This window comes from Gracilinanus agilis, chromosome 2 (genome assembly GCF_016433145.1).
Source record: "Gracilinanus agilis isolate LMUSP501 chromosome 2, AgileGrace, whole genome shotgun sequence".
NCBI classification, from domain to species: domain Eukaryota; kingdom Metazoa; phylum Chordata; class Mammalia; order Didelphimorphia; family Didelphidae; genus Gracilinanus; species Gracilinanus agilis.
This window is the reverse complement of record NC_058131.1, coordinates 82349826-82376380: the sequence shown is the minus strand read 5'-3', so window position 1 is coordinate 82376380 and position 26555 is coordinate 82349826. Positions and strand designations below refer to the sequence as shown.

At 37.5% G+C, this 26555-nt stretch overlaps 1 protein-coding gene across 1 annotated transcript; it reads right to left on the bottom strand.

Moving 5' to 3' along the window:
• Window positions 1-1840: 1840 nt before the first annotated feature.
• NDUFAF7 (NADH:ubiquinone oxidoreductase complex assembly factor 7) lies at window positions 1841-26415 on the bottom strand. The gene is made up of 10 exons (XM_044660623.1): window positions 26315-26415; window positions 22308-22471; window positions 21600-21680; window positions 20015-20125; window positions 17428-17641; window positions 13314-13372; window positions 12475-12585; window positions 6134-6277; window positions 3002-3175; window positions 1841-2229 (listed from the first exon to the last, which is right to left on the bottom strand). Exons 1-10 carry the CDS (start codon window positions 26370-26372, stop codon window positions 2023-2025), a joined length of 1323 nt encoding a protein of 440 aa, XP_044516558.1. The 5' UTR covers window positions 26373-26415; the 3' UTR covers window positions 1841-2022.
• Window positions 26416-26555: the final 140 nt, after the last annotated feature.

Here is a 26555-nt window from a genome sequence, read left to right as displayed (position 1 = left end):
GGCAATGGGGGTCAAGTGACTTGCCCAGGGTCACACAGCTGGGAAGTGTCTGAGGTCAGATTCAAACCTAGGACCTCCTGTCTCTAGGCCTGACTCTCAATCCACTGAGCTACTCAGTTGCACCCCACATTAATTTAGAGGCAAAAAAATGATTTTAAAAAATTGTGACAGCTAAATAATATTTCCCTAAATTCTTTCAAAGTTAGCCTGTTTTTCACCAAAAAAAAAAATTAAGGATGAATGAGCCAGATTATTATAACAGACATGTAGAAATGCAGCAGTTCTGGGCCAGTAGGCCCACTGTTTCACACAATGCAGTGAAGATTGGGATCAGTGGTAATTGGACCACATAATGTTAAAAAAAAAAACTGGAATGTTATTAGTTTGCTAAAATTCTGTACTCAAACATTGCAAGCCATGAAATTAATTGCACTCATTTTTTTAAAAAAGTGTTTTAAAAAATCAATTTGATGTGAAGTCACTGTCAGATAATGTGGAGTTGGCTAAATTACTCCAAATGCTGTATAACCTGCATAAATAATCTTTTTTATCTTGAATTCAAGTTGTAATTGTATGAAAAATTAGTGTTTGCTAGAAATATTTGTTATTGTAAAATATGAAGCCTATGACACTGTCCAGTTCTTTTTTTAATATTTTTGTTACATCCTATTGTTTGTAAATATCTTATTACTATCTTGGAAATAAATTGTATTTCCCTATTCAGTTGACCATTTTTGGTGAGAAGACTTGAATAACTGCCCTATCTCTTCAAGACTTTTATAAATAACAATTTTTTCTTTCTTTGTTGTACTTACTTTTCTGGATCTCAGTAATGCTAGTGCTATTCTAGGAGAAATTATCTTCAAATGGAATTGCTGCTTCAGAAGTAGGGGCACTTATTAAGAGAAACTGGTGCTTATTTTCTTTCTAGAATGAATGCTAGGTATGCATATGAAGGTCTCAATTCTATTAATACAATATGAAAAATAGATACGAGGAAGGTTTTCTGCATCGTTTCATGAAATCCAAGTTTGGGATCATTTTTACTGCCCATAGTTCTCAAACTAAAACTTGTTCTCAGCTGCTACAGTTATCAGAGGACTAAACAAAGCCTGAAGTTTTAAGAACAGAGGTATTATTTGGATTATAAAAGAATAAGGGATATAAACAAGATAAGAAAATTCTTAGATGAGAAAGCTCTTTCACTGCAGGTGATTTCTTTTCTTTAAGTCTTGGCAAGTTGACCACAACAGTGGTGTCAGATTCAAATACAATACGTTAGTTACCCTGCTGGCCACTTCCTGCCGATTTTGAATGTAATGTTATCTATGTTTTATATTATTTTTATTTATTTTGATAAGTATTTACCAATTAATTTGGTTCCAGAGGCACTTTTATTTTTTTTAATTTCTTTTAATTAAAATCCTCACCTTCCGTCTTGGAATCAATACTGTATATTGGCTCCAAGGCAGAAGAGGGGTAAGGGTGGACAATGGGGGTCAAGTGACTTGCCCAGGGTCACACAGCTGGGACGTGTTGAGGCCAGATTTGAACCTAGGACCTCCCATCTCTACACCTGGCTCCCAATCCACTGAGCCACCCAGCTGCCCTCTATAGGCACTTTTAGGAATGTTGGTAGGCTGTGTGTTTGATCCTTCTGGCCGATATGAGAATAGGAATTTCCTTTCATTGATAAATTAATAAGTGAAAGGAAATTCCTATTCTCATATTCACTCTACATCTAAAACAATAGTTATGAATACTATACATATCCAAAATCCATATAAAATTTCATAATTATTTCAGAAGGAAACCCCTCATAAGTTAATAATTTTTATTAACAGTTTAGAAAGATGATAATGCATTTTGAGATAAGTTAGCTGTGGCACAAAGTGAAAACTCAATTTCTTTAGGTTTTCTCTTTTTGTGGGAGGATGCAAAATGGGAAAGAAGATAAGAGTATCTAAAAGGTGGGGGGTGAGGAAGAGGTGAGCACAGCGGAGAAGTAGCCTAGCTGTGGCCTCACTTCCAAACAAGTTCTCCAAAGCCAGCTACAGGTGATGGTACTGATTTTGATTGGCATGTGTTTCCACCTGCAAGTCTGTGATGGGGCAGTAAGACAAAAAAATTAAATCGTTCTCCCATCTTCTTGGGATTCATTAGCATATCATAACCGTGAATCAGCTGTTTCCTTGTAGCAGCGTCGTCACTGGAACTGTCCAAAAGAACCTGAAAACAAGAGGTTTTTATTAGTAATAAATACTCTTTGATATTCCCCCCAAATTAGTTTACCAACTGTGTGGTACTAACTGCCACAGTATTTTCAGATCAGAGAGGAAGGCATGCACTTAATGTGCCATGCTCTGGCACCAACAATTGATTCAGGCCTCCTAAAATTTTTCTTCAATAGTTCAGAATTTTTTTTTTTTGTCTCTATTCTCTTCTCTAGAAATACAAAATAAGGATGTGAGAAAAATATAATAGTCCCTGAATCTTAGGTATTCTCTACGGGATAAATGTTCTTATTTGGAATAACATTTCAAACTATACTTTGTGTACTGTTAAGAGTTTTGTACAACCATATTATGAATTCTATTAGGTTTCCTGTTTTAAGATAATCATTTACCTTTCCATAACTATGCTCCAAATTTACCAGCCTAGCTTTAGAGCTGAGTACTTTTGAAAAAATTCTGTATTCACATGCAATTACTGTTTCATGCTTTTGACTACAACAAGAAGACATCTTCAAGCTATTAATGATACAAATGACTTAAATCACTGAATGTAAAGAGCAGCAGATGATTTGAAGATCATCTAGTTTGGTCTCTTTTCTTACAGACGAGAAAACAGGCTAAGAAAGATTAAGTGAATTCAGACAACTGGTATATTGCAGAACTGGAGCCAGCAGCCAAGGCTCCTTCACATTTAGGAGATTTCTTAAAAAGGATATCAAGAAGATTTATAAATCATGCAGTGGGTAACAAAACACACAAACTATTACCTTCAATCGGACATCAATGCCCATATTTTTTAAAAAACTGCATTGCTGTATAGGGCCCAAGGAGGCCACTTTCCCTTGAGTCATTCTCCGCAAGAAGCTGAAGTCCACATCAGCGGTTAGGTCTGCTGTTCCTGGAGCAATTAAGACATCGTGAAGCTTGTGACCACAAAAGCCCTTAAATATAATAAAGGAAATGGTTAGTTTTGACTGTTTGTGACTACCAACTGTAGGAACAAAGATTAAATGCTATAATTTTTAAGTGCATTGTAGATAATAGCTAAGGTTAGGAGGGAAACACAATCCCAGAATTAATTATTAAGAATATAGTAACTAAGAGATTTGACAGATGATTTTCATAATAACAAGTCATACTAGATTGGAATTAACGTAGAATATGGAAAATTCATGAAAGGGGTCAGAAAGGAGAGAGAGGGCTGAGGTAAGAATTTAGACGCAAGTGTAAATGGTTCCTTAAAAATAAGGTTAAAAAGCTCTCTAATTGTAACTTGTCCAGAGTCACACTGTTAGGAAGCATCTGAGGCCACACTTGAACCTAGGACCTCCTATCTCCAGGCCTGGTTCTCTATTCACTGAGCTATTTAGCAGTCCCATCTCCGCTGCTTCTTGCAGTACAGAAGAGCCCTGGGTTCTCTGAGACTTTGCCAATGGAGCCTAAGCTCTGTCTGTCAGGTCGTGCCAAGCTAGAAGTACAATCCCAGTGATGTATCCTGGGAATGTCATTTGGTAGCTTAGTGTTAACTGTTCAGAGAAGTTCATTACCAGATTGGCTACAGGGTGAAGACACACTTGTAGAAACTCTCAAACAACCTATTTTTTAAAAAAACCTCAAACTTCATTTTTAAGCTTCAGTGATGGGCTTGGAAGTTAAACTGCAAGGGTAGAGAAGCGGAAGGAGTGCAGGCCTTCGTGCTGAAATGATATTTCTATGCAATACAAAAGTGGCTCTGTCCAGGTACAGTCTGGTTACTGCCCTTCATCCGGCTCTGACATCAGAACAAATACTGACAAATTTTTCAGTGGCTTTACTTGCCTCATCTACAAAAGAGCATCCCTGGAAGATACCTTTCTTGATCCAGAGGAAATGGGCTCAAAATGCAGACTAAGGCTTATGTTTTCAGACACTGTCAAAGTGAGGATTTGTTTTGCTCTCAAATATACATACTAAGTATAAGAATTTTGTTTTATTTGTTTGTTTTCCAATGGGGGGAAGATGGGAGAGGGGAGGAGGGTGCACGGATAGAGTAACCCTCCAAAAAATTAATGAAAAAGAAGAGAACAGAAGAGGATAGGATGAAGGCTGGAAAGATTCTGAGAAGCAGAAAATTTTATGTCAAGAATTTATGATAGTGTTTTTTAAAAAGCCAGCCATATAATAAGAGATTTGCAGTTTCCTATAAACTCCTTTTTTTTTGTTTTATGTGTATGTGGAAATGCTTCTCTTATTTGATATTTAAGTTCATAATTAAAAAATGAAATTCCAAGAAAAAGTAGGAGGCAAAGTTAGGAGCTGAGAAATCACAGGGTAAGGATGGCACTGGGAAGGTTGAAAGAAGAGCTCAGAAAGCTACGAAGGGGAGAAAATATGAAAGAATAAAATCTTTCCTGAACATCTCTGAGGATCCTGGGAAATGAGAGGAACTTGGTTGGCATGATGGTGACTCCCTCATAATGTAGGATTTGTTTCATAGACTCCTCTTGGAGCCTGGTCAAGCCTATAGACCTTTTCTCAGAATAGTTTTTTAAAATGCATAGCATTACAAAAAATCAATTCTATTCAAATAGTTACCAAAACTTTTTTTTTAAGTTTGCAGACCTCAGGTTAAGCATCTATTCTAATTTCATTCATCGGCTCAGGAGTAAAAGCAGAAAAGGCAGATAGTTGAGATGATACTGGATTAAAAATTGAAAGGGAATAAAGAATGGTAGCAGGAGTTGGGGAGGATGCCAGTGTACAGTGGAATTTAACTATCTAGTGAAAACTGTTGAGAAAACTGAGATCAGTCAAGTACTGATAATGTGGTAGGCATTATGGTAGTTACTGGGATACATGCTATCCTAAGAAACACAGTCCCTTGCCCTTAAGGAGCTTAGATTCTCCTAGGGCTGTGTTGGCATGTGTGCCAGAGGGGGCTGCTCCCTTCCACCTTTCCATGAGCACCTGAGGACATTTCTCTCATCACTCACCCCTCTGCTCAGCAGCCCAATGCGAGCATTTTCTTCCTTCCCCTGTCTGGGATAAGGCAGGGGGTCACATGCTGTGGGAGGGTTGCAGTTTGGGCATTTGGTCTCTAAAAGGTTTGCCATCACTGCCCTGGGGGACAGAATAAATGTTGGGGAGCTCATCAGGGAAAGGGAGCTTTGGACTAGGAAGCCCCAGGCTGTGAGGAAAGCCCACCCCCTTCCCCCGCCCCCCACACACAAATTTTCACATCCCTTCCAGCAACAAACCTAATACTGATTTGATTATTGTTCTCTGATCAACTGATCAAAGACTGAAAAGTCAGAAGGGGGAGAGGGAAAGAGAGGGAGAGAGGGAAGGAGAGGGAGAGAGGGAAGGAAAGGGAGGGGGAGGGAGAGAAAGAGAGAGAGAGAGAGAGAGAGAGAGAGAGAGAGAGAGAGAGAGAGAGAGAAAGAGAGAGAGAGAGAGAGAGAGAGAGAGAGAGAGAGAGAGAGAGAGATAGCAGCAGGGCAGATGGCAAGATCTCCTGTTGCCTAGATCCTGCTTGTCTCTGTAAATGGCTGGATCAATCAGCCAATAACATGTAGAAAGTGCCTACTGTGTGCTGGCCCTGTGTTAGCTGCTGGGGATACAAAAACAAAAATGAAGCAGTCCTTGGGCTTGCCCTCAGGGAACTTATATTAGATTGGGGAAATAACACATAGGTAAGCATCTATAAAATCCACACAGGCTCAGGGTGACAAACTGGGAAAACAGGGTTTGGTGTGGGACCCCAGGATTGTACCACTGTTGACAGTTTTCAATTTGTATGAGTGGAAAAGACTCAGATGAAAAATAAAATCACAGAATCCTAAAGAACTTAAGATACAAATTTACTTTTATGATGAACAGGCACCATGGTTACTAATAGGTAGTATTAATGTCATACATACTCGGAAAGTGTCCATCTTTGTCCCATCATGGCCATAATCAGCAATCAGTGCAGCACCTCCATTTTCTTCAATACATTTAGAAAGTATCTGAATGAAAACTCCAGCATCAGGGCACACTTCCACATGATCCCTTGTTTCCTCAGGCTAGCACAAATAGGAATGCAGAAACAGTCAAACAGATCAGACACATAACTTTATTAATATGCACATTTTATCTGTACTGAAAAAAATTATACTTCATATCTTTTTGTGTTCCTTACTTTTTTTTTTAAACCCTTAACTTCTGTGTATTGGCTCCTAGGTGGAAGAGTGGTAAGGGTGGGCAATGGGGGTCAAGTGACTTGCCCAGGGTCACACAACTGGGAAGTGTCTGAGGCCTGATTTGAATGTGTTCCTTACTTTTAAGGAATTCCATATAACTGTGTGTGTGTGTGTGTGTGTGTGTGTGTGTGTGTGTGTGTGTGTGTGTGTGTTTTATCTGGTATTTATACATTAGTAGAGCTTTGGTTTCCTCCAGTAAAAGATTCAATTGTCTGCATTACTGTTACTAAAAGAATACTCTTTTACTTTATGCAGATAAATATGATTTAAGACTATCATAATTGTTATTGGTGTAAATCTTCAAGTGATAGCATGGTACCTAAAATTATTTACCTTCTAATTTTATGTCAGTGTATAAGGCCCTCAATTCTTTGAAAGAGTATCTTAATCAGATAAACAAGCACATTTAAGATTATTATAATTGTTGGGGGCAGCTAGGTGGCTCAGTGGATTGAGAGCCAGGCCCAGAGATGGGAGGTCCTGGGTTCAAATCTAGCTTCAGATACTTCTTAGCTGTGTGACCCTGGGCAAGTCACTTAGAACAATACATAATTTCGATTCTAAGGTGGAAGGTAAGGTTTTTTAAAAAAAGATTATTTTAATTGTTACTAGTATAAATCTTCAAGTGATAACCTATATCTACAACTATTACCTTCTAATTTAATGTCAGAATGTAAGGCCCTCAATTCTTCAAGTTAATTTATAATTAAATTATAAATAGATCCAAGTATTTTTGTATTTTCCATAGCATCCAGCACAGTAGTGGGTACAGATACCATATAACTTATTAACTTAATATACCTTAGTGGCTGAATTTGATTAGTTCTGTTATAAAAATTTATAAATATTATAGACATGCTAGTATGTAAAAATTTATTTGTATTATTCTTTATTGCAAACTTTTGGCAACAATCTTGATGGTTCTGGGCTGGCATAATATCCATTTCTTCCAACTTCAGGGACATTTAGGCTGATTCAAAGTCTCAAATTTTCATAAAGTCCAGTACTAGGTGGATCTTGGAAAAGCAGCCAGTATATAGTATATTTGACTTCTATCAATTCTTTTGCTCATCACTGAGATTAACATCATTAAATGGTGTATCTAACATGAAGTTAGTTTCATTCTAGACAATGCAGGGCCACATTATTTTCATGAGAGAAATGTTTGCTTCTTCCATCATCACGAGGGAAACTGGAATATTTGTAATCCTTGCTCTGGTGTACCAGCAAGTGAACACCTGATCTTTTCTGGAAGACCTCAAATAACAGGGCACCTACTAGTTCTCAAGGAAGTTGAGTCTACTTTTGTATAACTCTAAAGGTTAGAGTATGAATTTTCATAAAACTCGTTACTTTTTTGTATGTGCGGCTCCTAGCAGTGTCTTCTGATAATTAAAAAGAATGAGTGGGGGCCTCTAGGTAGCACAGATAAAGCACCAGGCCTGGAGCTGGGTTTAAATATGGCCTCAGACATGACCTAGTTGTTTGACTCTGTGCAAATCACTTTAGCCCAAGCCTAGCCCTTGGAGCTCTTGTGTCTTGGCATTCATACTAAGACAGAAGGTACAGAGCCCTTCAGAAGACATCAGGGCGTACTGGATAGAGCTCTGGCCTTAGAGGAAGAAAGACATACATTCAGATTCAGCTTTGAACATTCACATTAGTTATATGACCAAACAAGTACTTATTGAATCATGAGCACGTGCCAGGCACGATGCTAGGCAGGAGGGACACAAGAATGAATGAAACAATCTCTCTTTCAAGGAGACAAGGAGTACATATAGAAACCTACTCGTCCTAAACAGAATATTATATGGGAACATGCACACATACAGGCATAGACGAGGGAGTTGGGAGGGAGGGCACTGGCAGGTCTGGGAATGAGGGAAGGCCTCCTGCCGCAGGGGCTTGGGCTCCATCTCAAAGGAAGGGGAGGAGGTAAGGAGGGAGGGCCCTGCTCACAGGAGGACGAGCCTGTGACAAGGCACACAGCGGCAGCTGGGAGCACCACGTGCGAGGACAAGAGGCCAGTTTGTCAGAGCTGCAGAGTGCAGGATCGGGGCTGGGGTCAGGATGGACACAGCTTTAAAAGCAGAACAGTTTACGCTGGATCTTAGAGGAAGCCACAGGAAGTGAATGCCCAGGACGGCTGCAGGGTCAGTTCTGTATCTGAGGGAAATGCCTTTTGCAGCTGGGTTCGGATGGCCTGAGAGGCTGGGAGACCAATCAGGAAGCTGCTGCACGAAGTTAGGCGAGAGGTGGTGAAGGCCTAGGAAGTAAAACAAAGGGGGAGACCCGAGAGATGGGGATCCGAAGTAATAACACACCTGCCTCACTGGTTTGTCAGGAGGAACAAATAAGACACCGCACAAAGAGCACTTGGGCGTCAACATTAAAGTCTGGCATTTTCGTTTCTCATTGTTCAGTTGCCTCGGTGGTGTCTGACTCTGTGACTGTATTTGGGGGTTGCTGACAAAGGTACTAGGGTAGTTTGCCATTTCCTTCTCCAGCTCATTTTATACAGGAGGAAACTAAAGCAAGTTGGGGTAAGTGATTTGCTCAGTTACACAGCTAGCAAGTCTTCCTGACTCCATCCACTGCACCACCTAGCTGTTCTCCTTAGCCATGACTCTGCCTATTATTCATTCTTTTACATAACAATTTTTCTCTGGTAACCTTTGGGGAAATTCTTAGAATGCCATGCCTTGAAGTGCCCCACTCACTCACAAAGGTAAGTGACCACAAAATCCTCCATCTTTGTTTTACTCACTTTGGGAAATTCTCAGAGCCAAAAACCAAGAAGAAACACTCTTGTGGATGCACAGAGTGTTATTGCTGGAATTAACCATAAAGATCATCCAATAAATTTATTTTAACTAGGGAAGTTAACCAGAGAAATGAAATGATTAATCAGAACAATAAATTAATTTCTGACTCAGCTGAGGCAGATGGACATCAGTTGATCAGATGGACAAATTTTAGGAATTGTGGGATAAATGTAAAGTTAGGAAACTGCTTATTATTTTATAATAGTTTTTAATAGTAAACTATGATATTTTAATAATATGAATAAAATAGAAGGTTTTATACTAAAAATTTGCTTTTTATCTATCAGAAATTTTTACTTTATTTTATATCCTCTTAAAAACTGTTGCACTATTTATCTACACTTATGAGCTTCTAAGAAAAAAAGTTAATTATGGCTTATTGTGCAGAAATTCTTTCTTTGAGATGAAGAGGAAAAAAGTAGATTTAAAGATAACCTGGGAATGCTTGGGCAACTGGGTCCTTTAATTGCTAACAAAGGACTGTGGGTCCTGGCATAAATTTCTTTGGATTAGGCCACAAGGTCATTTGAACTGAAAACAGTAATTACAATGGAAAGCTAGATGATCTTTTTTTGGAAGGTAGTCTTAGTGCTAAGTTAAATTAGGAGGGAATAAATGCTGGCAATAAACTTAACTGAAGAAGGCCTGCTCAATCATGTTCTATCTTAAGAGAAAAAGAGAACTTCTAGTAGGCCATAGTTTAAAGAAATAAATGGATAAGACTATTCACTTTCCAGATGATGGCACCTGGTTGTTTTGAGAACCTTTAGTTTAAGAGCATAAATGTGAGATGCCTATCTCCAGTTTCTTAACTATTAATAGGAAAAGGTGAATATCATGTGATATCTTGCTTTCTATCACCAACTCCTAACACTGAAGTAGACACTTTATAAATATTAAATTGAATTACTTTTAGAAAATTTTAGAAAGCTGTGAGAAAATATATAACCATGAGAGGAATAGGATCATCATAGGCGCAGATCTGGAACGGGTTCGGGGGGTTAGTCAGTTTAATCTCTCATTTTACAGATGAGGAAACTAAGGCCCAGAGAAGTGAAAAAACTTGCCCAAGGCAACACAGGGAGTACGTAGCAGAGCCAGGATTCCTTTCTCCTACTCCAGTACCCTTTTAACTGGACCACATTGTAAAGACAGAGCCCTTGGGTTTTACATTGATCATTGCTCTAAAAGTATCAGTAAAAATGGCAATAATAAGCATTCCATTTACATTTTGTTTGTTAATAGGATGATTTTGGGAGGCACGCAAGTAAATATTTCTGAAATCCTGATGCCCCAAAACAATATCAAGAGTTTTTGCCCAATTTATAAAATGCCAGTCTGACTGGGGCATGATTGCCATCTACAGGCCAAAATGAGGAAATGGACTTTAAAAGAATTGAGGTGATCTTGAAAGCTCATTTTATTGGAAATAAAGGTAATTTTCTGATGAAAACTAAAAATTGAGCAAATAAAATATTTAATTTTAATACCTTTTGAAAATATTATAGGTCAAAAACATCTGTTATTGCTTCATGTGGAAGTTCAATCCTAGAAGATGCTACTACTGCAACTATTTCCCAATTAATTGACTGACAGTAAGAAAAAGAAAAAAACTACAGAGAAACAAAATATGTGCTCAACAATTAGCTCTTGGCTGATCACACTGTGGCACATTGCTGTACAATAAAGAATGACAAATATGAGGAATTCAGAAAGACATGAGACGACTTATATGAAGCAATGCAGAATGACAAAAAGCAAGAATCAAAAGAACAACATACCCAATGAAGGTAGCAATAAAGGGGGGGAAACACAACTCTGGCCAAATGCAGCCATTCTCAGTGTTAGTGCTATGCTACTGAAGTTAAAGGACACAATACTGTGCAGAGAAATGAACCTTGGACTTGGAATCAGAAAATCTGCCCTTAAATCCCAGCTTTGTTACCATCTATTGGTGTAACCCTGGGCAAGGTTGCCTTCTGGGCCTACTTTCTCATCTGTAAAATGAGGAGACAGGACCAAATGACCTCTTAGATCTCTCCCAGTCCCAAATACAATTCTATGATTATTTCTGCTAATAATCGATCATCTCATTTTTTTAGTAAGGCAGGGGAAATGCACTTTTCTTTGCCTTGATGTTGGTTGGGAAGTATTTGTTGTGTTAAAAAAAAGTATCAATAATTTTACAAATGAAAATAAAACAATAATGCAATTTAAAAAACAATAGCATCTATACTATACCTTTTTCCTTTTACCTACTCTATGAGGTGTGAAAGGAAAAGTTTGGTTATTTCCCTTTTCCTCTTCTGAACTACCTGGTCTCCTCACTCTCTGTCATCCCGCACATCCAATCCGTTGCCACTTCTTATGAATTCTATCTCCACAACATCTCTCCTTCTTACTTCCACTCACATTGCCACCATCCCTGTTCAGATCATCACCACCACTTGCATGGTCTCCTGTAACAGCCTCCTAATTGGCATACATCCTGCCTCCAGGCTTACTCTCCTCCAATCCATCTTCCATATGGCTGCCAAAGAGACGTGCCAAAAGCACAGGTCTGACCACAGCCCTCAGATTCCAGTGACTTCCTATTACCTATAGGATCAAATACAAACTCTTCCATTTGCCATTTGAAGCCTTTCACAACTTGGCTCCAAACTCCCTCTATAGCCTTATTTCACATTTCTCCCCCTCAGGATTCTACAATCCAGGCCCGCTTTGTCTTCCAGCTGTTTCTCATGCCCACATTGTACCCACAGCCTGTGCAGAACCTGCCCCCATGAATGGAATGCCTCACCTCCTCACCTCTCCCCGAATTCCCTATCTTCAAAGTTCAGCTCAAGGGCTACATGAGGCTTTTCTTCAGCCCCTTAGCCCTAGTAGTCAGTGACTTTACCGCCAAATTACTCCAAATTTACAAATTATTTGACTAGATGCTGTATATATTTATATATCCCAATATGCTTATTTGTCATCTCTACCCCTAGAGAATGGAAGTTCCTTTAGAGTAGGAACTATTTCGTTTCTGTCTTGTTTCCCTAGTCTAGCATGGTGCTTGGCACATAACAGATGTTTAAAAATGCTTGCTGATCAACTGACTATTTTTGTTAGATACATCTAAGTAATTATGAGATAATGGAAGCTGCACACTTCAAAGTTAAGGAAAAAAATACCAAATCTTTATCTTACCTGAATAAAGGCTTCTGCTGGGGTGGCAGAGGGGGCCAACACAAACCTCAGTTTATCAGAATCCTGTGGGTCTACATCAATTAAAACTTCTCGCCATCCTTGTTGGGTTTTCTAGATAATTAAACAAATATCATAATTTGGATTTGATTTTCTAAGTGGCTCCCACCCTATGAATACTTTATGGATCTTCCTGGTGAAATGTAGGAATGTTGCCATAGTAGCCATTACAGGTGAGAAGCAGAAGTAGTCACAGAGCAAGGATATAGTTCTCAGATTACAGAAGGAGGTGTTACAGAAGGAGGAGCTAAATATTAAAAGTAATAGGTGAGAGATGACATTTATACACATCACATATAAGTGATGTGTATAAAGCTCCACCTAACAGAATAACTGCAATTTTTCTTGACATTAAATGCTTATAAATGCTACCAAATCTAAACTATCCCCATCAAAATGAGGAAAAATGAAAAAAATATTCTCAATCTCTGCAAATAATTTTTAATGTTCTAAAAGAATAAAGAAAACATTTTCCTATATGCCACACTAGAACACAAAATACCCTTTCCCACCTATGAGTAATTAAATCCTCACTGTAACCTTTATTATTTATTACAATTTTTATAGCATCTTTCTTAATGTTTTGTTGGTGTCCATTTTTCTATTATTTATTCCTAAGACTTCAAAATTTCATCACACAAACACGTTTAAATATAACTTCCGTGGATGAAAATAATTGAAGTAGTAAATAGGTAAAGTAATAACATAAAGTTCTTCTTTGCACCATGTTGGATTCCCATCTTTAATAAGCAAATACAGAATTAAAGTTTTTCCATCATTACCTGAAACTTATGCACAGGAAGAGCATCAAAAAATTCATGTGCTAAATAAAAACTGTAACCTGTTTAAAAAGAGAAAAGGAAAAATAGTAAACATTTAAATATACAATTTTTTTAACCTTTTGGGACATCCACTGTGTGGATTTGTTTTATTTGAATATATATACATACATATTTATGTATACATACATATATTATTACAAGGTTATATTGAATTTTTATTTTATATTTTTATTACTATATTTTATAATATAATATAAAATGTTGTATTATATTTTATTTGAATATATATTATTACAAGATTATATTGTTACAAGGTTTGTTCCCCCTATTTAAAAAAATTTTTTTTTTAAATCTAGGCTTTCCTTCCCTTCCCCACACAACAGAAGGTATCCAGTAAAACATATTTATTTGTTTTTTTGCGTTCCATTTCCCAGTTCATTCTCTGGAGGTGAACTTGCACAAGTTATTCTTCAAATAGCAAACCTATACATACAACTGTATATAATGTTCTCTTGGTACTCTTCATTATCTCATGAAGTTCTTTCCAAATTAAAAAAAAAATCAATATGCTCATTGTTTCTTATGGTGCAATAGTATTCCATCACAATTCGTTAACTATTCCCCAATGACACATCTCCCCTCGATTTCCAGTTCTTTGCCACTCCAAAGAGAGCTATAAATATTTTGGAACATATAGGTTCTTTTCCTTTTGTCCTGATCTACTTGGGAAACAGACCTAGCTGGATCAATAGATATAGAGCTTTATAGCTCTATGGGCATAATTACAAACTGGTCTCCAAAATGGCTGGATCAATTCATGGTTCCTTCACCAGTGTATTAGTGCCCACATCCCTTCCCAATATGTCATTTTCTCCTTTTGCCATTTTAGCCAATCAGATGGGTGTGATATGGTATCTCAGAATTGTTTTCCTTTGCATTTCCCTTAATCAGTAGTGAGTTAGAGCATTTTTTCATATTATATGGTTTTGACTTTGTCATCTGAAAACTGTCCAAATTTTTTGATCATTTATCAGTTGGAGAATAGCTCTTTATTTCCATAAATTTGACATAAATTTCTAAATATTTTAGATATAAGAATTCTATCCAAGAAACTATGAAAAAAAATTCCCAATTTTCTGCTTTTGTTATCATCTAGGCAACATGTTTTATTTGCACAAAACTTTTTAATTTAATAGACTCAAAATTATTCGCTTTACAACTCACAATGCTCTCCATCTCTTATAGACTCATAAATTCCTCTCCAATCCATAAATCTTATAGGTAATATGATCCCTGTTCTAGTTTTTTTTATATCTCCTCTTATGTCTAGACCAGTGATTCCCAAAGTGGGCGCGACCGCCCCCTGGTGGGTGCTGCAGCAATCCAGGAGAGAGGTGATGGCCACAGGTGCATTTATCTTTCCTATTAATTGCTATTAAAATTAAAAAAAAAATAATTTCCAGGGGGCTAAGTAATATTTTTTTTGGTAAGGGGGCGGTAGGCCAAAAAAGTTTGGGAACCATTGGTCTAGACCATGTATCCATTTTGATCTTTTCTTAGTGAATGGTATAAGATATTGGTCTATGCCTACTTTCCGTCAAACTACTTTCCAGCAGTCCCAGCAAATGGTGATTTCTTATTCTAATAGCTTCAATCTCTATTTTTTCCAAATATAATCTTTTACTACTCTATGCGGTATGTTTATTCTGTTCCATTGATCTATCTTTCTATTTCTTAGCAATTACAAGATAGTTTTGATAATTACTGCTTTATAATACAGTTTAAAATCTGGTTCTGCTAGATTTCCTTCCTTTTTTTACAATTTTCATCAATTCTTTTGCTGTTCTTGATCTTTTATTCTTCCAAATAAAATTTTTAAATTATTTTTTCTAGTTCAACAAGATAATGTTTTGGAAATCTGATCAGGATGGCATTGAATAAGTAGATTTGTTTAGGTAGGATTGTCGTTTTAATTATACTGGCTCTGCTTATCCACGAACAATTAATGTCTCTAATTCATTTGTGAACAAAATGTATTTGATCAGACTGATCAAAATAATAGTAAAATTAATAAAAAATCATATGATTACATCAATAAATGCAGAAAAAGCCTTTGATAAAATATAGTACTCATTCCTATTAAGAACACTGGCAAGCATAGGTATAAAAGGAATTATTCTTAAGATGATACAAAGAATCTACCTAAAATCAGCAAGTATTATTTGTCAATTATAAGCAAGGATTAAGTCACAAGTCTTTCCAATAATATCAGGAGTGAAACAGGGATGTCCATTATTATTAATATTATTTAATGTAGTATTAGAAATGCTAGCAATAGCAATAAGAGAAGAAAAAGAAATGGAAGGAATCAGGATGGGCAAAGAGATAATAAAACTACCCCTTTTTGCAGATGACATGATGGTATATGTGAAAAATCCTAGAGATTCAACTAAAAAGTTAGTTGAAACTATCAATAATTTTAGTAAAGAAATAGAATCTAAAGTAAACTCAATAAATTATCAGGATTTTAATATATTACTAACAAAATCTTGCAAGAAGAAAGAAAAAAAGACACTCTATTTAAAACAACCACAGATAGAATAAAATATCTGGGAGTGTATCTGCCAAAACAAACCCAGGAACTACAAACATAATTATAAAACACTTTTTACACAAAACAACATATTTTTTTAAAAAGTTCCCAAATTATCCTTGTGGATGATAGCTGCCACTTTCTTCCTTTGCTATGTATCTCCACAATTATTTCACCCTGTTGTAGTATGCCTGTTTCCAAGTAGATCAAAGTATGTTACCAGCTTAAAAATGAACATGTAGAAATAATGTTTAAAACATAAGACAGACGGTGAACAGTTACTACTATCTTCATACTGTGATAATTAGATTAAGTCTACACTGCCCATCTTTAGATTTAATCACCAAAGGTGAGAACACCTCTAATTCTGGGAGGTCCATAACCCACATGTGCTAGAGTGAGGGACAAATCAGAATCAAATGACCTGCCCCAAAGGTGGTCTTATGAGAATTGTCTATTGTGATTGGACATGCAAATTAGGAGGGAGGAACAGGAAGTGACACATAAGTGATCCCTTTAAAAGGAGAAGGTGCTCAGTCAGCTGAGGTCTTTGGTGGAAGAGAGCATCTGGTGAGGACCTCTTCTGGTTCATGGAAGATTGTTGGAATGCTGAGACTCTGCTAGGACCTCTGACTGCTTCCCTTTGAATTTACAGATCTTTCCATATCATGAGTATCTTGGATAATTAGTTATAAGAATGTTAAATTTTGCGGCAGTTACGTCTGGATCTAAGCCATGCCACTTAATAGCTGTATAACCCTGGTGACCAGCTTTTAATATATTGAACCCATAAAGCCTCTATTTCCCCCTTACAATCTGTCAAATAATTGGGGCAAAGAGAAATCAATTGACAACAGAAATTCATATCAATTATTAGTTAAGAGAAGAACCAAGGTCTCCTCAAATACTCAAATACTGGTTTTCTAGTGGTGGGAGTTTTTCTGGACAAGTTGAATCTTTTATTTACTACTGAAAATTACCATTGAGATTCTAAACAGGGACTAACAAAAACTTTGGTCTAAGTAAAATAGATGTTTTTAAAAGAAAAATAAATAAAAATTTACATATTAGACCTTTCCTTCCTTCAGTTGTTCTTGTCTTTGGCTGCATAATCAGTATTAAATATCAATTAAAATCAACCAAAAAACATTTATTAAGCACCTATTCTGTGCCAGGCATTGTGCTAAGCACAGTGGATAAAAAAAGAGACAAATGGCAGTCCCTGCCTTCAAGGAGCTTCTGATCGAATGGGGACTAACCACACTACAATAGGCTGATATTACTGAACAAATGAAAGACAAAAACTACAGGGAATGGTGACTTTTAAAAACTTTTTTTATATATTAAAAAGTAAAGCAGCATGGCCTTAACTATAACAAGTTAATTTTCTTTTAAAGATGCTCTTTCCTAGAATCCTCTACAGTTAAAGTCTTGAATTGTAAGATAAAAGTTCACTGTCATTTCAATCATTTTGAGGTGTCCTGATTAAAATGTAAAACCAAGTCAATCCAAATTCATTACCTTGTGGTACATCTTGCAGACTCCGGTACCAGGAAATGGGAATTCCAGACTTTGTGATACCTTTCAGGTACACTGGTGATTCAGCATTGTGCTCTAGGGTGACTGTCTCATCAGTCAGGGTCAAGGCTTGGATTTCACTTAATTTCTGGCTTACTTCCACCAAATGTACAGAAATGTCACAGTTTTTTAGCACAGACCCAAGTTGACTGAAGACCTAAGTATATATTGGAAGAAATACATCTGCAAAATTTAGTGTCAATAAATGGATTTTTAATTTTTAATTCTATTTATCTCAATAAGTAAAGTCAGAGGAAAGAGCATTTATCTTCGGTTTTTGAGAAAATATGCTTTAAGAAGCCAGGTACCTTGAGGCATAACACTAGAAACATTACTTTTTAGAAATAGTAACTATAACTTCCAAAAAAGGATCTGAGTCATATTCTGTTTGCTTTAAATCCCTTTCAAAGGCAAAACAATTATAATACAAGAAAATCTAACATAACATATTCGGTGAGGTCCTTTTTTTTTTTAACGGAATAGCAGATACCAAGAAAAAAAAAACAAACACAAAAAGGTGGTCAGATTTTTTTTTTAAATCACAAAAAATCCTACAGATTGAAAATCAAACTTTCTAAACATTATGAGTAAATGATCATACCACTTGAGCAATATGCTAGGAAAGTGGGGCACTAATTGCTGCCTCTTCTCTGGTAGAGTGAGCAGGCTGTCTCCCTACTGCAGAAGTAAAGAATGAATTGGCTGCTGCTCTCCTCAGCCTTCTCTAGCCCATCCCTGTCTAGATCCCAAGGTCTGGCTGCTTTATCCCATCTTTGGTCATCAATGTCAATACCTCTAAGCAGAGAGAAAAGATAAGATCCTGGACCCCAATGGCTTTCCATCCCAGACCCCGACATTTGGGATCTTGGAAACCTTTTCAGCCAAATGATCTAAGAGTACCTGGGCCCAGGAGCCCGAGGCCAGAGAAGGAGAGGCCAAATCACTTGAGTCCCGAGGGTGACAGAGCAAAGGATCTTCAAAAAAGCCTCACCAAAGTCTCCCTTTCCTCCCAATTCTCTTTCTCTGTCCTCTAAGTGTTTCTAAAGGCAAATAGAAGGGCCTTGGGCCAAACATTCCTTTTTTTCTGTAGTGTTCCAGGCTTGGCCTTAAGGAATATCTTGAATTGCTTGATTTGAGAGAGGCTCTTCTCCATCAGGTATCATTACAGTGAATGAGCACTGCATTTGGAGCAGTCATAGATTCAAATCCTACCTATTTTAACTTTGTAACCATAGGCAAGTCTCTAAGTCTTTTGGGGCCTTCATTTCCTCATCTGTAAAATGACAGTTAGACTAGATGACTTCAAAAGTCCCTTCCCAATTCAAATCCATGATCCTATGACCTATACAGATGCTTGAAAGTTTCAACCATTTGAAATGAATTTGCCCTGACAGTGCAAACAAGGAAGTGGCAGAAAACTGCAAATTTTCTACTTTTGCAGCTTTTCAAATAATTTGTGATTTTATTGGTTAGGCACTTCTTCCATTAACCCAACCAAGTTGAGTTAATATGGCCAGCACAGTTATTCCCCAGTGACCAACTCTATGAGGATGAGAACCTCCAAAGTGATCTCGAGTGGTCTGTGGATCACAGACAGACAGAATTCTGTCCCAGGCTCAAATCTGAAATCTTTTCAATTTGGTAGGACTTGCCATAGCTTGTACTTCAGTAATCAGAGGAGGATTTTAGGGAAGCCATTCACATCTTAGTGCAAATTTGTTTGGTCAAATTGCTTTCCTAAGACTTTATTAGCCTGAACTGAAGGAATGACAGACTGGGAGAGAGCATAAAAGAAGAACAGACAGGAGAGGTAATCTGGCTTGGACTAGCTTAGAGTCCTTTGGGGCAGATCTGAATGATGTTCTACAATGGGAGTTTGGGACAAAATGGGCTTTTGAGGAACAAAGGTGAGAAAAAGGAGATTCCTACTTCCAATTTTGTCAAGGATTGGCTGTGGCTCTTCCCATCTTCCCAGGGGCCAAGAAAGTCTCTTTCAACTTGTGTTATAGGTAATTTATAATTGATAGGTAGGCATATATAGTGTATAGGAAAAGACAGACCAACTTGGCTGACTAAGGACATTCTAAGTCCAGAATGTAAGAGGGGTTTGGTCCAGAGAGACAGTGTATCAGGTCTCTAATTTCACGCTACCCTTCACTTTACCTAGAGTTTGGTAGGGAAAGTAGGATGGATGATGATGCTTACAATACTTAGATGAAACCTTGAAAGGGTAGGCACAGGGCGTGTTTTACATAGAAATTAAAGTGCATATGAGAGTAGCATACTATGTTCAGATCTGTATGCATGCAACTTGGTGGGAAATAAAATAGTATATAATAAGTATGGTTTATACTCTTTTTTGCACACAAAAGTAAAGCATAACATTGATAAATATATAACTCATTTCCATCTCTTGTAACTCTTACAGATAGAAGAATGAGACAATGTCTTGGGAGATGAGAACTACAGAAGTTATATTCACAAATTCAAAGGGGGACATGAGACATAAAGACATCCTAAGGTTACCTACCCTCAAAATATCACCAGTAAGAGTGCCCCTACCTGGGCCCAATTCCACCAATTGGAAAGTTGAGCTTTTTCCTGAAGCCATCCACTCACTAATGTACCATATCCCTAGTAACTGTGGGGAGAAAAAAAAATACATTAAAATAACATTTTATATATAAAATAACATTCAATATACCTTATACTTTCTATAGCATGTATATATATATATATGCATATATATATGTTGACAAATATATTTTGATATGAAATGTCACAAAACCACTATTTTTCCTCCCACTAAACATTTTTTTTTAAACCTACACCTTCCATCTTAGAATCAATACTTTGTATTGGTTTTAAGGCAGAAAAGTGTTGAGGGCTAGGCAATGGGGTTTAAGTGACTTGCTCAGAGTCACACAGCTAGGAAGTATCTTGAGGCCGGATTTGAACCTAGGACTTCCCATTTCTAGGCCTGGCTCTCAATAAACTAAGCCACCTTGCTGCCCCTCCCCCCACCCAACAATTTTTAAAGGCACTCATGAGCAGTTACACACACACACACACACACACACACAAACTATGTAAAAATATAAACATATACACACACAAGTTATAATACTTGTTTTGAAAACTTGAATTTGTTCCAATGTGACTGATATATTAGGGAACAGTTTGAATATAACATGAACTTGCTTATTTGTTTATGCTCAATTTCTTCTGAAAGAGCCAGAATGCAGACAAGTATTCCATTTCACAATAACTCACAAACTTCAGGCCTTTTTCAAGGTTATGGACTCCATTATATATATCATCTGGTGCAGTAGGAATTGTGAACAGAGGAAGCTGGTCTACAGTGATACACCTTCCGTGGCCTAAAGCCCAGAGTTGTGGCCTGCCCAGCTTTCTAGAATCTTTGTTAGCCTGGGCTATATGTAAACTATGCAGGTCAAGTAGCTGCTCAGGACCAATGACTACCTGAGGTCGCTGATGCCACCATTATTATTGTAGTATTTATGTTTTTCATAACAACTTATAATGTATAAAATTGTGCATAATCCTGTCCTTTTTAAAAACTCTGTTACTGATGAAATTTTTGAAAGTTGTGTCCCTTGCTCCATTGCCCCCACAAACCTTATGGGTTTTATTTTTCAATTTTGCAAAGCATAGTGCTTTTTGGAAGCCCATATATTACATTATAGCAGAACTGACTCTAAGTATACATATAATGAAACAAACATTTCATTATAGCAATGTTTACTCCAGATTGGAATCAGGTATAAGATAAATTCATCTTTCCTGTCAAAGGAAGTTGATTTATTGAGAAACCAAGATCTTCATGTAATGTAATCTTTATTATAAAGTGGTTCCATGATATAGACGAAAGGAAAGTATAAAGAATCTTTAATTGTGTGTTATATTCACAAGTAGAAACATATATGCATATAAACACATTCACATACCTATGTACTGCATAGCCCTTAAGTTATATACAATATACTTTTTTATATGGCCTTAAAGAGTCAGTTTCATTATTTTACATTTTCAATTCACATAACAAACAAACTTTAATATTGGGTTCACTTTTACATTTAGTATAAAATATTTACCTCTCCAAAGATCTGACTTATTTCAGGTGAGGTAATAAAGTCCCCTCTTTCTCCTATCATATCTTGGTGTACATAGTAGCCCTGAGGAAGAAGAAAAGATGCTAGGAAAATGTAAAATTCACACTGAGATAATGCTTTTCTTTGATTTGGAAAAGTATTCTTCTAACTATTCTTCTAAAATACGTATGTGTGAGATGAGGAGAGGAGGAGGAGGGAGAGAGAAGAAATATTTTCCTATCCTGAGGTCTGAAATACATTAAATTCGTACTCCTGAGTTACTAAAAAAGTTGAGGCTAACATCTCCAGAAAGTTTAATATAAGCCAAAATGCATATTAACAGGAAGCAAGCAACTTTTATCTATCTCATAGGTTTCAACTAATTTATTAGATTAATTAGGTGACATCTTGGAAAACAGAGAATGTACCTGAGATTCAGAACCAAGAAGCTGCAATGAATGGGTTGGAGAAAATAGCAGCAATAAAACACTAAACAGTCAGGTTCCAGCAAAGGCCAGACCTAAGTATGTGGGAGGAATATTTGGCAGGATGACCTTCAGCTAGGCTGAGCAAACCTATCAGTAAGGAACTCAGAATAGTGCCTTGATGGACTTGAAAGGAATAGCAAGAAGGGTACAAGAAGGAATCAGGGGTATATCTATCATAATTTTACCTAAGGCTAGTATAGAGGGACAATAAGACTTTGGTTACCTTTACTGGGTTGGTTAAGACTTCCTTCATGTATTCAGCCACTGTAATGGGGCCAGTTGCTTTTATTTTGTATGTGAGATGTCGAAGCATTGGGGTAACATGATTACTTTTTGCTGACTCCTTTCCTGAGCTGAAGTATTTCACCTTCCAAAGGAAAGGAATAACTGCAAACATTTTTTTAGGGAAAAAAAAAAACACACATACATTCAGAACTAGTTAATAACATTCCTTTATACCAGGGGTCGGCAACCTTTTTGGCCATGAGAGCCATAAATGCCACATTATTTAAAATGTAATTTCGTGAGAGCCGTACAGTGCTCACAGTGCGTGCTCCTGTAACAGCACCTGAAAAAAAATTGACTTTATGGCTCCTGCAGAAAGAGCCATATCTGACCCTCAAAAGAGCCAGATATGGCTCAAGAGCCATATGTTGCCGACCCCTGCTTTATACTGTACTTTCTTCAGCTTTTTTAATCTGCTTTTTGAAAAGGCAGCACTCCCTCTGCCCTACCAAACAAGAAAACATAAATATAACATAAATAAACAAGAAATATTCCATATCATCTTTGTTGCTTATTTGTTTTCAGTCATATCTGACTCTTCAAAATCTCATTTGGGGTTTTCATGGCAAAGATATGGTTTAAGAAGTGGTTTAACATTTCCTTCTCCAACTCATTTTACAGATGAGGAAACTGGGTTAAGTGACTTGTACAAAGCTACTAAATGTCAGAGGCTGGATTTGAATTCAGGTCTTCCCAGGCCCACTGCTCTATCCACTGCATCCCCTACCTGTCCCACATATTATCTATGCTATATTAACAGAACAGCCAAAGCTAGAATCCTCCTTTAAAGTAATATTCTGATGCTTAATCATGATGTAGATTGAGTTCTTAAGCCTGTCAGTTCTGGAAGGTCCAACAAAGTGCAAAAGCTTTTGACTAGTTGATATTTACACAAAACATTTTGTGTACATTATATGACTTGAACTTTACAACATCCATATTAGGGAGGATTTTAAGAAATGACTTGGAATAAACTATTTTCAACTTTGACAGATTTGGAGAGGTTCATCATCACTAAGGGCTAGTCATCAGGTGGTAGACTTTGGGGGATTCCAAATCCATATGCTAAGTCTCTGGAAAAGCTGTAGTCTACTTCAGTAGAGAAAAGTAGACATAGTGATGAGTCCTACACACTGAAGAAAGGGCCACTATTATCTCCATTAGACTGTTGTTTTTTTAAACTTGATAGTTGGGACTTTATTGACTAATTTTTGTTGTTGTTCAGTCTTTTTAGTCGTATCTGAATCTTTGTGACCCCAACTTGGGTTTTTCTTAGCAAAGGAACTGAATGAAGTGTATTGCCATTTCCTTCTCCAGTTCATTTCTCAAATGAGGAAACTGAGGCAAACAGGTTTAAATGACTTGCCCAAAGTCACAAACTGGTAAGTGTCTGAACCTGGATTTAAATTTCAGCCTGGCACTTCTCCCATTCAGGGGGTACAGGAATGTGGGGTTGTCCAGAAGATGGCAACCAGGATAGAAGAAGACAACAGACCAACTCACAGAAGAAGTGGAAGAACTGGGAATGTTTAGCTTGGACAATAGAAGATTTGAGGGAAGTAGGGGGGACATGGGTCATGATCTCAAGGTTCTGTCATTTGAAAGTCCCAGAGGGCAAAACTAGGATAATGTACAGGGAGGCAGAGTTTAGCTTAACTAGTTACAATTTAGTCCACTTAAAATAATATTTTAACAGGTAAATCCATCTAAAAATGGAATGATTTGCTTCAAACATCATCCATTCTGATCACCTGCTAAGGTTGCTATAGAGAAGATTCACATTCACCTATAGGGTCAGGGAAAGGCAGAAAAACTGCTGAATGTAGAGTCAGAGGACTTTTTTTGAATCAGGATCTGAGTCAAAAAAGGCATTTTCCCTTTCTAGATCTTAATTCTCCTCTGTAAATGAAGAGGTTGGACCAGGTAGCTTGTAATGTCCTTTTTAATTGTCAAATCTCTTATGATCACTAATTTCTGAGGTCCTCTTCAGCTTCATTATTCAGTAATATCTTTAGTGCAGCAATTTTCCATCGCATTCAAATTTCATAATCTGTTCAGTCATTAATTACTTAATTTATGGAAACTCGCTTTGTTTCCAAGACTTTGATTTAATGTTTATACAAATCAATTCTTTCCGTCTGCCTATGATCTTCTGGTGGGATATGCCTAGTGGAAGTGAGAGACCTTAGTGACTTTTGCCCATAGATGTAACCAACTCTCCAGATTTTTTGGACCAATTCATTATTCCACAAAAAGTATATTAATGTACCTATGGAGATACACTTTCCAATGATAATCATTTTCCTTGTTTTTCCACCTTTAATGACTGTGAGGTGGGACTCCAGAGTGGATTTAATTTGCATTTCTATTATTGCTGATACTACCTGAATGGCAGTTTAATATTTAGAAAACTGGCCTTAAGGTCTGGAAGAACTTGAGAGTTCATTAGACAAGTCTGCTTGCTGAAAAACTCAGTTTATTCATCTATAAAATGGGAATATTAACAATATGCACCGTCTAGATTCATGAGAATAAAAAGGTAAAGTGCTTTGCAAACTTGAAAGCTTTATGTCAATAAAAATAGCATTTATATAGCACTTTGAAGTTTGCAAGGCACCATACAAATATATTATACTATATGATAAATTATACTATACTATTACTATGGTTGGTAAAGCATCTCACAAATATACACTATGTGATAAACTATTCTATGGTTTGTGAAGTGTCTTATAAACATATGTCATATGATTGCACAGGTCAAATCTATATCGGATTGCTTACCCTTCTAAAGGAGAGTAGGGAGGGAGTGAGGATCAGAAGAAGGGGGAGAATTTGTAACTCAAAACTTAAAAAGTTTTAAAAAAATTGTTTTTACATGTAATAGGGAAAAAATTATTTTTAAAAACCAAACATATGATATAATAAACTCTACTATATATTATACTATGACTTATAAAGTACCTTATAAAATACATTCCTATACAATAAGCTATACTATACTAATGATGAAACAAAACTATAAGATTAAATGAGATTATTATATGTATTATATAGTATATTGTATATTATTAAACAAGATAATCCAAAAGCACTTTGCACAAAGTCAGGACTAGCAATGGGAATAAAATGACTTACCCAGTCACATAGCTAGTAAATGTCTGAGGTCAAATTTGAACCCAGGACCTCTCATCTGGGCCAGGCTCTCAATCCACTGAGCCACCTACCTATTATTATTATGGGCCTACTATTTGCCTGGCACTGGCTCAGGGGATACAAATAAGAAAAAGTCTCAGCTCTCAAGAAGCTTACAATCCAATAGGGAAGAGAACACACAAAAGGAAGCTGAAAGGATGGAGCGGAGTAGCTGGTGGCAAATGAAGAGATGGCTAGCACTTTGATTCCTCTATAAAGGGAAATTAAATAAAGGAGGAAAGATTCTCACGTTTTTATTCTCACACCACCGAACAGGGAGGTCAGTGCTACTGTTATCCTCATTTTGTAAAGGAGGAAACTGAAGCAGGCAGCAACTAAGTGTCTTGCCCAAAGGGTCTTAAAAAAGATCTTCCGGACCCCAGGCCTGGTCCCCTCGTTCCTGGATGGTCATTCACGTCAACATTCTAAGTTTTTATTCTCAGATCCCGCTCCAGTTCCCGGCAGGCCAGCCCAATCTTGGAGAGGTGTAGATGGGCCCAGAGGGTCCGGGGGCTGCCCAAGTTCCTGGTCCCCGACCCCTTCCCCTCCTCCACCTAATAATGACGCTTTGAAAGGCCTACAAGAGAACGCGTGGATTACAAAAGAAGTCAATCCTACTATATTTTTCCCTATCCACTTTCCAAAGCGCTAGGATTCTTGGCCTGACCCGCACTTTCCCAGCGGATTCCAAGACCCGCCCCCTCCCGCGTTACCGCAGCAACCGCAGCTGGGGCGGGGCCGAGTCTTAACCTGTGCGCCAGACTGGAGGCAGCAGCAGCCTCGTGCGGGCCCCCGCGAGGACACTCATACCAAACGCGGGGATGCAGCACGCGTCCAGAAATCGCCGCCGAGGCCACAGCTGGATACACCGCAGTAACCCAACCACACTTCAGCCCTTCCGCTCTGGGAACTCGCTCCCACCCCCTTCGCGTCGTTCGCCGGAAGGAGCGTCAGGCGTCATCGCTCGGCGGAAGTGACGCGCAGAGAAGAG